General features: G+C 41.6%; 1 protein-coding gene across 5 annotated transcripts in view; it reads right to left on the bottom strand.

Annotated features, from left to right (window-relative positions):
- The window catches only part of LOC124268401 (CD109 antigen-like), a 67976-nt gene that overhangs the window by 25778 nt on the left and 25831 nt on the right, over positions 1–16367 (bottom strand). For all 5 annotated transcript variants that reach the window (XM_046703369.1, XM_046703367.1, XM_046703368.1 and 2 more), the window contains exons 3-13: positions 11694–11851; positions 11022–11044; positions 9040–9199; positions 7792–7868; positions 7195–7246; positions 5866–5939; positions 5551–5590; positions 4811–4898; positions 4550–4625; positions 3274–3504; positions 398–568 (exon numbers count right to left, since the gene is read on the bottom strand). In XM_046703369.1, the coding sequence (XP_046559325.1) occupies positions 398–568; positions 3274–3504; positions 4550–4625; positions 4811–4898; positions 5551–5590; positions 5866–5939; positions 7195–7246; positions 7792–7868; positions 9040–9199; positions 11022–11044; positions 11694–11851 (1150 nt within the window). The remainder of the gene's footprint in view (positions 1–397; positions 569–3273; positions 3505–4549; positions 4626–4810; positions 4899–5550; positions 5591–5865; positions 5940–7194; positions 7247–7791; positions 7869–9039; positions 9200–11021; positions 11045–11693; positions 11852–16367) is intronic.

The following is a 16367-nucleotide window of genomic DNA, read 5'->3' on the forward strand; positions in this document are numbered from 1 at the left end:
ACTCATCGGGATTTGACTGTACCTCAATTACACAGCAACATGAATATACTTTGTATGGATGTTGAGATGCCCTCATAGTGACACACATCTCCAGTGGTTTTATAGAAGTTCCCATCTGACCCCACAGTTCTAAAGAATACCCATTCACACTCGTCTACAGACTCCGAGCGAACAAGTCTCCCTGGTAACAGCAAATACCATTCGGGATCGAATCACTGACCTTCCATGATCTGTGAAGATGCTCCACCCAACAGATCAAAGGGTACACATGTGGCAAAATGTACATTTTAATATGGCTGCCATAGTAATGTTTAACCAGAATTCTGTCACTATTTGTAGAGACACAAGTGTAGGTAACCATGACATCAGGAAAAGGTGACAAAACGTGATTACATACCGTAAAATGAATATCATTCGTATAACTGGGAGGAATGTCAAAGTCTGTGGTGGCCATTCCTTGGCTGTCAATGGTCAGTGTCTTCTCCTGATTGCTTCCTAGAAATGTGGTCACAGTGAGCTGTTTCCCTGTGTGAGCAGGAGTCTTGTCCACAAGGTTAGACACCTTCATCTGGAACAAAAATCCATTTCAATAACTAACTTAAAACCAAAGGCTAGAGTTCAAACTATAAAAAATCCCATGGCTTTCCAACTAGTCTCTGATTAACTTCTCCTCAGCAAAGATGTTATCAGCCCTGAGTGATCCGATTTCCGATTGTAATAGTTATCGGTGCATTGCGAGAGCCTCGCGATGTCAAAGGTTACTAAATGGCCAACAACCTTTTCTCTATATATTTTGAAGACAAAAGACAGACTGATAAGCATAAAGAACAAATGTTTACCAGAAGAAAATGACTAAATTTAACTGGTTAAAGTTAAATAATGACAACAAGAAGACAAAGTCATCAATCAAATCTTTGAAGGGCATTTAGAAGTGGAATGCATAAGAAAAGACTGACTGACTGAGTTTGGTTTTACACCGCTTTTAGCAATTTTCCAGCAACATCACTGCGGGGGACACCAGAAATGGGCTTCACACATTGTAACCATGTGAGGATTCGAACCTGGGTCTTCGGTGTGACGAGCCAACGCTTCAACCACTAGGCTACCCCACCGCCCCATAACAAAAGAAATATTTATGGATGTCAACTTCTTTATTGTGATTAACACTACGTTTCGGGAGTATAGGCTTGCTCCTTCATCAGGTGAAGGCTGTAAAATTCTGCTCTGGAAAGGAGTACTACCACCAATTTGTCAAAGTCAAACCTGTTGCCATGGAAACGCAAAATATATTTTATTCAGAAATCCAAGACTACCTAAAGGCACTAGTTCACCACCAGACCTATCTATGTGCCAAGTTTGGTGAAGAAATATTTAATGGTTATGATGTTCTGCTGTGGAAAAGACTAATTTGCGCAGACCCATGTACAGAGTCCAAAATAATACCTGCCACAAAACGCGTTGCAGGGACAACCAATATACTGCACAATTATCACCCCCCTTTAAGGTGAGGTGAGGAGAAATTGTGCTTAACGTCGTGCTTCAGAATATTTCGCTCATATGATCACGTGCATGTGTGTGTATGTGTATGTGCAGCTGCTTGTACTAGCCCAGACTGGTTTTATAGTGCTAGCCCACTGAGATACCATGCCGCATTGAAGCATGAATACCCTACTCAGACACATTATACTGATGTCCTTGATGTACCCATTAATGCTGAGCGCCAGGCAGGGAACAACAAGTACCATATTTTAACATCTTTTGGTATGACGTGGTCGGGGATCGAACCCGGGACCTTCCACTCACAAGGCGGACACTCTAACCACTACACCACAGAGGCGGTCACCCCCTTTAGGGAGAGACAATGTTTATCATGTTGGTGTCAGCATCAAGGGCTACTACAACCCTAACCCTGAACAGCAGGGGATGAGGGGAGTGGAGAGGGGGTAATTTTTACTGACAGTGGGAAATTCAAATAAGGTTTAAAAAATGAATTATATTTTCAAAATGTATGCCATGCAGGCTGCCAGCATCAATACTTTTTGAAGGGAGTCTTCATAACATACTTCTTTATACTATGGCTTAATATCATCATGAACAGGTAAGTTGATTTTGTGATATTTGTACTTTGATACTGCTTTGTTCTTTATTGAAAGACAGCTTTGACAAGGCAATGTGGCACACACACACATACACCCACCAATCCGCGCACCCCATTTGTGTATAGGTTTGAATCCCGACCTTTAAAGGCATTGGAAACTATGGCACAAAGCCATAATTTCACATTTGTCAACACACAATGCCTATACTCCAATAGAATAAATACTATTGAAAGAGTGTTTTTGTCCAGAATTTTCAAACATAATGTAATGATCAACCTGGGTGCCGTTGTACAAAACAACCTTGGTGCTGAAAGATAAGTCTAAGTTAAGGTATGGGAGTTACGGTCACCTTAGCACTAAGATCGCTTTGTACAAAGGCACCCAGAGGTTTAGAGTCATATTAACCTTGATAATAATGCAGTAATCCTAGAATAACCAAATGATAAAACACTCATCTTCAAATAACGTTTTGCATAAATCTACAGCTGATATTGTTCTCTGAGAGGGACTAGATAAATCCAGGCATGGACTATGAAACATTAGATTGGAAATGAAAGGAACACAAGAAAGTACAAAATATAAATATAAAAGTGCATTACAAAGCCTGGAAAAGAATATAGGAACACCTGTACATTCAACAAATGTTTGTTCATTTCCATCAGTATACATGTATGAACCTTGAAATAGTGTCAAATGAGTGAGTGAGGGAGTTTAGTTTTATGCCACACTCAGCAATATTCAAGCTATATGGCGGTGGTCTGTAAATAATCGAGTCTGGACCAGACAATCCAGTGATCAACAGCATGAGCATCAATCTGCACAACTGGGAACCAATGACATGTGTCAACCAAGTCAGCGAGCCTGAACCACCTGAATCCCGTTAGTCGCCTGTTGGGCAAGCATGGGTTGCTGAAGACCTATTCTACCCCGGATCTTCACGGGTCGAAATAGTGTAAAACCATTCAATAGAAACTCTAAACAAATCGGATGATACTGTCATTATAGTTGATATTGTTCAAGGAATTCATTGGTCATTTTGAAGGAGCATTTCATAGATGATGATGCAATCATAAGTCAATGCAAAATTTTTGAAAGTTATTTAATGAAGCATATTATTATTTACGCCAGTATAATTGTGTCTAATACATAATCCATTCAAAGGGTGTGAGCATACCCGGAGTTGGACAGGCAGACCGGATCTGTACACCTGGGACGAGGTAGGGAGGAACTCAAGCTTGACACGCTGTGAGTACACGGGGATGTTCAGCTGGTTGGACGTCTCGGTCACCTGTGCCGGTTCTTCTGTGACATTAACTGCCACCTTCAGGCCATTCCATGTCTTGGCTGTCGATACATCTCTCATCATTATCTTCTCAGTATGCACCCCGTCTTCACCAGTGTTCAACTGAAGCACAGACCATGTAGAGTGAGTGAGTGAGTGAGTGAGTGAGTGAGTGAGTGAGTGAGTGAGGGAGTGAGTGAGTGAGTGAGTGAGTGAGTAAGAGTGAGTGAGTGAGTGAGTGAGCATGTAAGACATAGACCTCTTTGGTGAAACTCATAAGCAATGTATGATGGCAACATACAAATGAATTCATCAAGGCAAATATGTGATTGAAACCAAGGATCCTGGCACAAACAAAGGTTGTAGCTCTGTCAAGATTTGTGGTTACTATGTGACATTGTAATAATAGTAATGTATATTTCTGCATGCAGGTGTGGCTTATCTTCCACCAATGCTGATTTCCTGGGATTGTCTGAATTGATGTCCTGGCCTGATGAGTGTTACTTCTCACACAGGGAATGCACATACTTAATCCCTGGGAATATTGATAAGTCGACGCATATTATGACTTAATATTTCACCCAAACATATTTCAAGACATAGAAATAGGTAAACATAATTCGTTCACTTCTAAATGCCTTTCAAAGACTGATCAAATTTAAATGTAACCTGTCGCATTTTATCCACTTTCTTCACTAAGTAAAAGCTCTATCACTTTTGGGGCTGAGTCTCATCCAGGATTCGAACCCACACTGACAGAGTGGGGCACCTAATCGAAATAGCACACCAAGTGAAGCACACCAAGTGAAGCACACCAAGTGAAGCACACCAAGTCAAGCACACCAAGTTGGTGACATAACTCACTCAGCCACCATGGCTTCCACTGAAATGGGAGTATGACAACTGCTTATCTAGACAACATACCTAGCACAGTAAAATGGCACATTTCCCATGATTGAAAACCATGAAACCATGAGTCTTTTAGAAAGTGATCAAATGTAACACGTCATATTTGGGATTACACTTTCATTTAAAGAGCAAATTCTAGTACTTTTGAGTTGAGTCCTACAAATTATGCACAGTTTGGTATAGTATCAGAGCAAATAATCTGATTTAATAAGTCCAAGTTCTGCCTTTCTTTTTAAAAGAGCGAATTTTTAATACTTACCATGGTTTCCTTGACGACCTCTCCATTACCAAAGATGAATTTGGCCTTTCCTTTCACAGGCTTGCCATATGTGTATCTGAAATGTAAGATGAATGAATACCAATGAGAAACATTGTTTTTACTTAGATGGCAAATATCTGAAACTAAATATTAAATGTCACAGACATAAGAATTGCCTGAAAAATGTTTAGAAAATCAGAGAATCCATTTATTTCTTTATGTCTACTCATATTCCTGTAGAAGTGTTGCTGGAAGACTCACTTTGATGTGACCTTGATGTTGAACTCTTTTTCCCCATCAACGATGTAGTCTGGAAGAGCCTCAGCAGTCACCTCAAACTTGGGCAACACTGCAAGCATCAATCACAGGGCTCAGTGGAGGACATGATCAAGGGCATCAATGAAACGGGGTGATTCGGGGAGTAACACAATGGGTGGATAGGGTGAGATTCCACATATTCCAGAGAATCGAATTACATAAGGTGTCAGAGAGGTTCACAGCCATGGAGTAATGAGTGAGTGAGTGAGTTGGGTTTTACGCCGCTTTTAGCAATATTCCAGCAATATCATGGCAGGGGACACCAGAAATAGGCTTCACACATGGTACCCATGTGGGGAATCAAACCCGGGCCTTCAGCGTGACGAGGGAGCACTTTAACCACTAGGATGAAATGCTTCCCCTTGGAAACCTAGAGAGAGACAAGAACTGTGTACTAAGGAATCCTCTGTTGGCAAAATATGAAGAACAAATGAAATGAAAATGAAATCAAAAGTGACAGCTAGGATCGGAAAATGAAATCAAAAGTGACAGGATTGGAAAGACTGTTCAGAAAACCTGTTCCAACATTGTTTGATTGTAATTTAGTGAGACTGTGTGCATAGATTGGAGAGCATGCATCTGCTCAAATGGAATCCTTACATTACAGTAAATATACAAACACAGAAACTAAGGTTTTCTTATCATTTCTATATCAGAAGTTTTTGAAAATATAAATGACTTACCATATTTCTCCACTGTAAATTCCTTTGTGTCTTCTCCAAACTAGAATCAAACAGTGAGACAATTGAAACAATAATGTTGTAAAGAGAATGAAATGTAGCTAAATATCAATAAAGGTGCCTTTGATACTGTGAGGGACTGGTCATTTAATTTTGGGCTTGTCATGTCGGGGAGGTGGGGGGTTGAAGTCCATGTTTTGCCAGATATCTTCATGAAAGCACAATATCTGTGGACACTATATAGAATAATTCAAAGCATGTGTTATATAAGTCTGAAGGAAGGAAGTAAAATATGTTGAGAGAGTAAAAATACTACACCTTATGCTTAGCAGTAATTTTCCATTTTCCAAGTGGTGGCTGATCAGAGAGCTGATAGGAATTCTCGATAACACCTGGAACAGATTCATGCAGCGTAATGTCAGATCTGTGGTGGTGTGGCATTGACGATAGTGCCTGTCAGGGTTCAAAATTTGCACAAATGTTGTGATTTTTATATTAATTGTCACTCGTAAAAGTTATCCTCTTGTATATATACCATACAGTAACTATTTATGTTGTATAATTCTAGGTGCAAGATTCTACACGCAGTCTACTTAATGCTACAAAGAAAAACGTTTTGCTGTATAGTGAGTGAGTTTAGATTTTCGCCACCTTAGCAAATATTCCAGCAATATCATGGCGGGGGACACCAGAAACAGGCTTAACACATTGTACTGATTTTGGTGTATAGAGTAGATGAGGCTGATTATAAAATTTTTACATCACTTTTAGCAATATTCCAGCAAAATCATGGCTGGGGGACACCAAAAAGGTGAGGTAGGGTGAAATGGGGTTTAACATCGCACTTAAGATTAATTCGCCGTGAAGCTGTGGATGTGTGTGGATGTAATTATAGTGCTAGCCCACTGAAATACCATGCCGCAGTGAAGCATGAATACCCCACTTAGACACATTATACTGACTCCGAGCAGACCAGTCCTTCGTTGTACCCATTAATGCTGAGCACCAGGCAGGGACCAACAAAGTCTTTTGGTATGACGCCAGGGGATGGAACTGACCAACAATTCTCCGGTGGATGCTCAACAACTACACCACAGAGGCGGTCACACCAGAAGGGGTTTCAGGCATTGTAACCATGTTTGGAATAGAACCCACATCTTCAGTGTGATGAGCAAACCATTTAGCCACCAGGCTACCCAATGTCTCTGGTAATATATGAGTGAGTGAGGGTGGTTACATCGTTGCATTTATCAATATTCCTGCAATATCATAGCAATAGATAGACAGAACACCCATGTATGATTTGAACCTGGGCTTGTGTGTATCACAGCAATAGATAGACAGAAGACCCATGTATGATTTGAACCTGGGCTTGTGTGTATCACAGCAATAGATAGACAGAAGACCCATGTATGATTTGAACCTGGGCTTGTGTGTATCACAGCAATAGATAGACAGAACACCCATGTATGATTTGAACCTGGACTTGTGTGTATCACAGCAATAGATAGACAGAAGACCCATTTATGATTTGAACCTGGGCTTGTGTGTATCACAGGAATGTTTCATACACTCAGTTTCCCTGCACCCACTGTACTAGGGGGAATGTATCACATGCAATGTGTGTGCATATGTCAGCAACCTGACCTGCCATGCTCTCCACGCCCAGCCACTCCTCCAGCTTGTTGTTATTGCCATCCTGGAACAAAACAGTACACACCTCAGGCTAGCGGCCAGGGCAAATATCTCCACAGTTCCATGTTCACAACTTCTGGGGACAAGCAGATTATAGTTTTAGAACATGGATTCTTAGCCTGTTAAGCCAAACAGAATATCACTGGCAGTTAGCTGCAGACTGAAGGGTACTGGACATCAATGGAACATCAAATAGAACATATATCTCAAGTGTAAGAACTTGCTTCTATTCATGGCAAGAACAAAATATTTTGCTAAGCATTTTACTGTTAAGGGGTTTTGAGATGAAAGCTTTCTAAATTTAAGAAACTGAAGATTTGCAAAGAAGAAATTTGGCATAGGTTTTCTCATATAGTTGCTATCACAAACTGTAAAAATAACTCATATTGTCCTGTTTTGTCATGTGTTTCATGAACAGATGAAGCTGTCACTTAAATGTAAATATTCCCATCATCAAACAGTTACCCTGAGCTAACAGTCAGGCTGTTACGTCCATCAGGCAGCAAATGCAAGGCATTATGGGTTTGAGCAGCATAACTATTTACTTACAACAATTGATATGTCTGTTCTAACTGTTTGGGCCACTGGCTTCAATTCCTGGTCCAAGGACAAAACTCGAAAACGTACTGAAAAATAGTTCACAAAGTAAGTTAGACTACAACATACATTCTGACAGTATGGACTGGCTGATGAATTTCATCAGACACAGAAATGTTACAGTGATACATATTCACAGGTCAAATCAAAGGCTATCAAAACATTTAAACAGACCTACACTGACACATGTCCTGGCCCACTATCGACCCACTACCTTCCAAGGTGCACAGTCCACTATCGACCCACTACCTTCCAAGGTGCATAGTCCACTATCGACCCACTACCTACCAAAGTGCATAGTCCACTATCGACCCACTACCTACCAAAGTGCATAGTCCACTATCGACCCACTACCTACCAAAGTGCATAGTCCACTATCGACCCACTACCTACCAAAGTGCATAGTCCACTATCGACCCACTACCTACCAAAGTGCATAGTCCACTATCGACCCACTACCTTCCAAGGTGCACAGTCCACTATCGACCCACTAACTACCAAACTGCACAGTCCACTATCGACCCACTACCTACCAAAGTGCATAGTCCACTATCAACCCACTACCTACCAAACTGCACAGTCCACTATCGACCCACTACCTACCAAAGTGCATAGTCCACTATCATAGTCCACTATCATCCACTACCTACCAAAGTGCACAGTCCACTATCGACCCACTACCCACTACCTACCAAAGTGCACAGTCCACTATCAGTCCACTATCCCCACTACCTACCAAAGTGCATAGTCCACTATCGACCCACTACCTACCAAAGTGCACAGTCCACTATCGACCCACTACCTACCAAAGTGCACAGTCCACTATCGACCCACTACCTACCAAAGTGCACAGTCCACTATCGACCCACTACCTACCAAAGTGCATAGTCCACTATCGACCCACTACCTACCAAAGTGCACAGTCCACTATCGACCCACTACCTACCAAAGTGCATAGTCCACTATCACCCACTACCTACCAAAGTGCATAGTCCACTATCGACCCACTACCTACCAAGGTGCATAGTCCACTATCGACTCACTACCTACCAAGTGCATAGTCCACTATCGACCTACTACCTTCCAAGGTGCATAGTCCACTATCGACCCACTACCTTCCAAGGTGCATAGTCCACTATCAACCCACTACCTTCCAAGGTGCATTGTCCACTATCTGTGCTAAACACGTCTGTATCTCACCTGTCTGCAGAGGCTTGTACATACTCTTGTCAAGCTGAATGAAAACGAAGCTGTTCTCCATCACCAAGCGTACTTCAGTGGAATTCCGGAACGCTTCTTGTCCATTCACCTTGCCCACTACTGTCAGTTTGTAGGAGCCCTTCTCCACATTTGGTGATATCTAGGGGAACAAAGGGAGGGCATATAAATCACTTCTATGTATAAAAAATATAATGTAGCTTCGTCTGAAATGTCAAGTAAGTTTCTGAGATGCCAGACTTGCCATTAAGTTGGACATTCTCTGAAAACTGATGCCTAAATCTGTTAATCTTCAAAAGATTTCATTGGTTGGTATGTTGTTTAACAGATATATTCCAGCTATATGGCGGTGGTCTGTAAATAATCAAGACTTCACCAGATAATTCAGTGATCAAAACCATGAGCATTGATCAATCCAATTGGGATACGATGACACATGTCAACCCAGTCAGCGAGTCTTGACCACCCGATCCTGCTAGTCGCCTCTTATGACAAGCATGGGTTGCTGAAGACCAATTCTAATTGTTAAATGGGCATTCTAGAAGTTGGTGAGCCAAAAATGAAACATACAACTTTATGGATGACAACTTCTTGCTTATTGCATAGAGCGATGTTTTGATGCAGATTCTTACACCGTAATACCAATTCTAACTCAGCTCTTCACAGGTAAATCTTCAAAAGAGTGAGTGAGTGAGTGAGTGAGTATGGTTTTACCCCGCTTTTAGCAATATTCCAGCAACATCACAGCTGGGGACACCAGAAATGGGCTTCGCACATTGTACCCATGTGGGGATTCAAACCCGGGTCTTCGGCGTGACTAAACTATAATACTTTAGTTTACGTAATGTCATTCATATTATTGTTATGATTATGCCACAATCTCCGTGGCTTGCTTCTCAGGGAACACAGGCTTATAAACCAAACATTTTATATTCATGGATGGTTAGAGCGAGCAAGTTAAGATGATAATCATGGTGATGAGGAACTTGACGTCTAGCTCGGACTGAATCACCTTTTCATTCCATACAGCATATCACTGTATGTCACACTCCCGACATCATGTTCTATATCCAACACAGTATATAACATTCCCAGCCTGGCACACAATCATTTCAAATACACTGCATACTATCCTACACAATTTCACCAAACACAAGCCAACCTGGAAATACTATGGCCTACATTGTGACAGTAATCTACATCATCACTGACTTTTGTGACGAACTGTACTGACTGACTGAGTTTTCATTTTACGCCGCTTTTAGCAATATTCCAGCAACATCACGGCGGGGGACACCAGAAATGGGCTTCACACATTGTACCCATGTGGGGATTCGAACCCGGGTCTTCGGCGTGACGAGCCAACGCTTTAACCACTAGGCTACCCCACTCCCCCTGAGGAACTGTAACTGTAACCAACAATGCCACAGTCTGCACCCATGAGGCACCAGCATGCCATGGCTCACATAGAAATACTGCCCAACTCCAATAGATTTAGATTAGGTAAGTACCAATCGACAATGAAAGTAAATAGCACCAATAAAGCTATTGGGTGGGTGGGTTGGGAAAAATCATTTGTGTTGGCAAGTGTGCCACCATGTACGTTACTTGAAGGACTGCAGAGGACGTTTATTCTAATGAGGTTACTTCTGTATGATTAGGGCGATGCTATGAAGCATTCATAAAATATAAACAATGGGTTTACTTATAAACTGTTTTGATGTTCAAAAACTTTATCATGGTTATATACTGACTGACTGAGTTTGGTTTTACGCTGCTTTTAGCAATATTCCAGCAACATCACGGCGGGGGACACCAGAAATGGGCTTCACACATTGTACCCATGTGGGGATTCGAACCCGGGTCTTCGGGGGGACGAGCCAACGCTTTAACCACTAGGCTACCCCACTGCCCCCATGGTTATATACTGTGGAGTGTAAGATGTATAAGGCAACATTACTCACCGGCACAACCAGCAGACCTTGACCTGAAAACAAATAACTTCTCTTATAATTGCGATAATCAATTACTGATTAAAATCATTATAGGATAATTATTTCTGATTACCTTCCAACAAATGAAAACAGCTTGGGAATTCTGGGTTTAACTAGATCCTCATTCAATGGCTGAGGGAGCTAAAAGGATCATGCAGTTAAAACAAGGTTGGGGTTATTATCATGTACACATCACTTTGGACATTTGTTACCAAGATCATCTGGTCCAGATTAGTGTTTTTGTATTTTTGAAAACATGATAAAACTATATATATATGATTAGTTCCAAACAGTTCATTTGTAGATTAGTTTCAGCAGTTGACAAGTTTACTTCCCATCTCGATCAGCTGTTTTCATTCCGAGCATCCACTGAAATCATCCATTCCCCATTGATTGCGATATGTTGTAGGCTCATCTTGCTTGGTCTAGGCCTTACATAGTGTACACAGCAACACAGAACTATCATCAAAACACATTCAACAAATCTGTCCAATGTACATCTGAATTTATCATTAACCAAAATCTGAATACAAACAGAGATTGAGATGCAAAGTGACAGTCCGTCACCATCTTCCCAGATGAAAATTTGTTTATCATGTTTATTGTAGCAGTTTGCAAAACGGCTGTTGCTATGACACTTACCATTGGTCAGAGTTTGCTCTGTGCTTGTTGCAACCTCAGCACCACCCATGATGCCAATAGTAGCCTTTGCGGATGCTGTTCCAGATCCAGTGTAGGTGATTTCAACCTTAAAGTCTTCATTTGGTCGGAATACACTGGGGCTCACAATGAAATAGTTCCTGCAATACAAACACCATAGGGAACAAGTCAGTACTTTATTGTGGATCGGTATTTGTTTCATACAAGTGTCCAAGAAATAATTAGTAGACAAGCTAATTTCTACAGCACAAAAAGTAAAAAAATATGTCATAATATAATCAAATTATGTTTAATTACAAAATGAGAATAACAAGAAGACAAAGTCATCAATATCCCCTGCAATGGCAAAATACTCTTCATGATTATGTCTACGAGTTATGATTATGTCAAATATTTAGGTGTGTATATAGAAAAGTGGAAGGAGAGCATTGAAAGGAGCACTATCACAAATTTCAGTCTCAGTCAAACTTGTTGACATGGAAACGCCAAAAATATTTTATTCAGAATTCCAAAACTACCAAAAGGCACCATTACACAACCAGACCAATCTATGTGCCAAGTTTGGTGAAGAAATAGTGAACGGTTTTAGAGTTCTGCTCTGGAAAAGAGCACTACCACCAATTTCAGTCTAAGTCGAAATTGTTGCCATGGAAACCCAAAAAATATTTTATTCAGAATTCCAAAACTGCCAAAAAGCACCAGTACACCACCAGACCAATCTATGTGCCAAGTTTGGTGAAGAAATAGTGAACGGTTTTAGAGTTCTGCACCGGAAAAGAACACAACCACCAATTTCAGTCTAAGTCAAACTTGTTGCCATGGAAACGCCAAAAATATTTTATTCAGAATTCCAAAACTGCCAAAAGGAACCAGTACACAACCAGATCAAAGTATGTGCCAAGTTTGGTGAAGAAATATTGAAGGCTTTTAGAGTTCTGCTCTGGAAAAGAGCACTACCACCAATTTCAGTCTAAGTCGAACTTGTTGCCATGGAAACGCCAAAAATATTGTATTCAGAATTCCAAAACTGCCAAAAGGCCCCAGTACACCACCAGATCAATGTATGTGCCAAGTTTGGTGAAGAAATATTGAATGCTTTTAGAGTTCTGCTCCGGAAAAGACAAATGTGCACAGACGGACGGACGCACGGACAGAGTCCATTTTAATACCCCCCGCAAAACGGGTTGCGGGGGATAAAAAAGTATATACATATCAACTACATGCACAGGCAATAGAGAACTTGAATGTTGACTTACTCCTGTACAACTATGGTGAATGTTGACTTACCCCTGTACAAACTGTGGTGAATGTTGACTTACTCCTGTACAACTATGGTGAATGTTGACTTACCCCTGTACAACTGGGGTGAATGTTGACTTACCCCTGTACAACTGTGGTGAATGTTGACTTACCCCTGTACAACTGTGGTGAATGTTCACTTACCCCTGTACAACTGTGGTGAATGTTGCCTTACCCCTGTACAACTGTGGTGAATGTTGACTTAACCCTGTGTAACTGTGGTGAATGTTGACTTACCCCTGTACAACTGTGGTGAATGTTGACTTACCCCTGTACAACTATGGTGAATGTTGACTTACCCCTGTACAACTGTGGTGAATGTTGACTTACCCCTGTACAACTGCAGTGAATGTTGACTTAACCCTGTAAAACTGCAGTGAATGTTGACTTACCCCTGTACAACTGTGGTGAATGTTGACTTACCCCTGTACAACTGTGGTGAATGTTGTCTTACCCCTGTACAACTGTGGTGAATGTTGACTTACCCCTGTACAACTGTGGTGAATGTTGACTTACCCCTGTACAACTGTGGTGAATGTTGACTTACCACTGTACAACTGTGGTGAATGTTGACTTAACCCTGTGTAACTGTGGTGAATGTTGACTTACTACTCTACAACTGTGGTGAATGTTGACTTACCCCTGTACAACTGTGGTGAATGTTGACTTACCCCTGTACAACTGTGGTGAATGTTGACTTACCCCTGTACAACTGTGGTGAATGTTGACTTACCCCTTTACAACTGTGGTGAATGTTGACTTACTCCTGTAGAACTGTGGTGAATGTTGACTTACCCCTGTGTAACTGTGGTGAATGTTGACTTACCCCTGTACAACTATGGTGAATGTTGACTTACCCCTGTACAACTGTGGTGAATGTTGACTTACCACTGTACAACTGCAGTGAATGTTGACTTAACCCTGTAAAACTGCAGTGAATGTTGACTTACCCCTGTACAACTGTGGTGAATGTTGACTTACCCCTGTACAACTGTGGTGAATGTTGACTTACCCCTGTACAACTGTGGTGAATGTTGACTTACCCCTGTACAACTGTGGTGAATGTTGACTTACCCCTGTACAACTGTGGTGAATGTTGACTTACCCCTGTACAACTGTGGTGAATGTTGAATTACCACTGTACAACTGTGGTGAATGTTGACTTAACCCTGTGTAACTGTGGTGAATGTTGACTTACTACTCTACAACTGTGGTGAATGTTGACTTACCCCTGTACAACTGTGGTGAATGTTGACTTACCCCTGTACAACTGTGGTGAATGTTGCCTTACCCCTGTACAACTGTGGTGAATGTTGACTTACCCCTGTACAACTCGGGTGAATGTTGACTTACTCCTGTAAAACTGTGGTGAATGTTGACTTACCCCTGTACAACTGTGGTGAATGTTGACTTACCCCTGTACAACTGTGGTGAATGTTGACTTACCCCTGTACAACTGTGGTAAATGTTGACTTACCCCTGTACAACTGTGGTGAATGTTGACTTACCCCTGTACAACTGTGGTGAATGTTGACTTACTACTGTACAACTGTGGTGAATGTTGACTTACCCCTGTACAACTGTGGTGAATGTTGACTTACTCCTGTACAACTAGGGTGAATGCTGACTTACTCCTGTACAACTGTGGTGAATGTTGACTTACCCCTGTACAACTGTGGTGAATGTTGACTTACCCCTGTACAACTGTGGTGAATGTTGACTTAACCCTGTGTAACTGTGGTGAATGTTGACTTACTACTGCACAACTGTGGTGAATGTTGACTTACCCCTGTACAACTGTGGTGAATGTTGACTTACCCCTGTACAACTGTGGTGAATGTTGACTTACCCCTGTGTAACTGTGGTGAATGTTGACTTACTCCTGTACAACTGTGGTGAATGTTGACTTACTCCTGTACAACTGTGGTGAATGTTGACTTACCCCTGTACAACTATGGTGAATGTTGACTTACCCCTGTACAACTGTGGTGAATGTTGACTTACCCCTGTACAACTGCAGTGAATGTTGACTTACCCCTGTACAACTGCAGTGAATGTTGACTTACTCCTGTACAACTGTGGTGAATGTTGACTTACTCCTGTACAACTGTGGTGAATGTTGACTTACTCCTGTACAACTGTGGTGAATGTTGACTTACCCCTGTACAACTGTGGTGAATGTTGACTTACCCCTGTACAACTGTGGTGAATGTTGACTTACTCCTGTACAACTGTGGTGAATGTTGACTTACCACTGTACAACTGTGGTGAATGTTGACTTACCCCTGTACAACTGTGGTGAATATTGACTTACCCCTGTACAACTGTGGTGAATGTTGACTTACCCTGTACAACTGTGGTGAATGTTGACTTACCCCTGTACAACTGTGGTGAATGTTGACTTACCCCTGTACAACTGTGGTGAATGTTGACTTACCCCTGTACAACTGTGGTGAATGTTGACTTACCCCTGTACAACTGTGGTGAATGTTGACTTACCCCTGTACAACTGTGGTGAATGTTGACTTACCCCTGTACAACTGTGGTGAATGTTGACTTACTCCTGTACAACTGTGGTGAATGTTGACTTACTCCTGTACAACTGTGGTGAATGTTGACTTACCCCTTTACAACTGTGGTGAATGTTGACTTACCCCTGTACAACTGTGGTGAATGTTGACTTACTCCTGTACAACTGTGGTGAATGTTGACTTACCCTGTACAACTGTGGTGAATGTTGACTTACCCCTGTACAACTGTGGTGAATGTTGGCTTACCCTGTACAACTGTGGTGAATGTTGGCTTACCCCTGTACAACTGTGGTGAATGTTGACTTACCCCTGTACAACTGTGGTGAATGTTGACTTACTCCTGTACAACTGTGGTGAATGTTGACTTACCCCTGTACAACTGTGGTGAATGTTGACTTACCCCTGTACAACTGTGGTGAATGTTCACTTACCCCTGTACAACTGTGGTGAATGTTGACTTACCCTGTACAACTGTGGTGAATGTTGACTTACCCCTGTACAACTGTGGTGAATGTTGACTTACTCCTGTACAACTGTGGTGAATGTTGACTTACCCCTGTACAACTGGGGTGAATGTTGACTTACCCCTGTACAACTGTGGTGAATGTTGACTTACCCCTGTACAACTGTGGTGAATGTTGACTTACCCCTGTAGAACTGTGGTGAATGTTGACTTACCCCTGTACAACTGTGGTGAATGTTGACTTACCCCTGTACAACTGTGGTGAATGTTGACTTACCCCTGTACAACTGTGGTGAATGTTGACTTAACCCTGTGTAACTGTGGTGAATGTTGACTTAACCCTGTGTAACTGTGGTGAATGTT

Source organism: Haliotis rubra, unplaced genomic scaffold (genome assembly GCF_003918875.1).
Source record: "Haliotis rubra isolate DU_JTF1 unplaced genomic scaffold, ASM391887v1 Scf138, whole genome shotgun sequence".
NCBI classification, from domain to species: Eukaryota; Metazoa; Mollusca; class Gastropoda; order Lepetellida; family Haliotidae; genus Haliotis; species Haliotis rubra.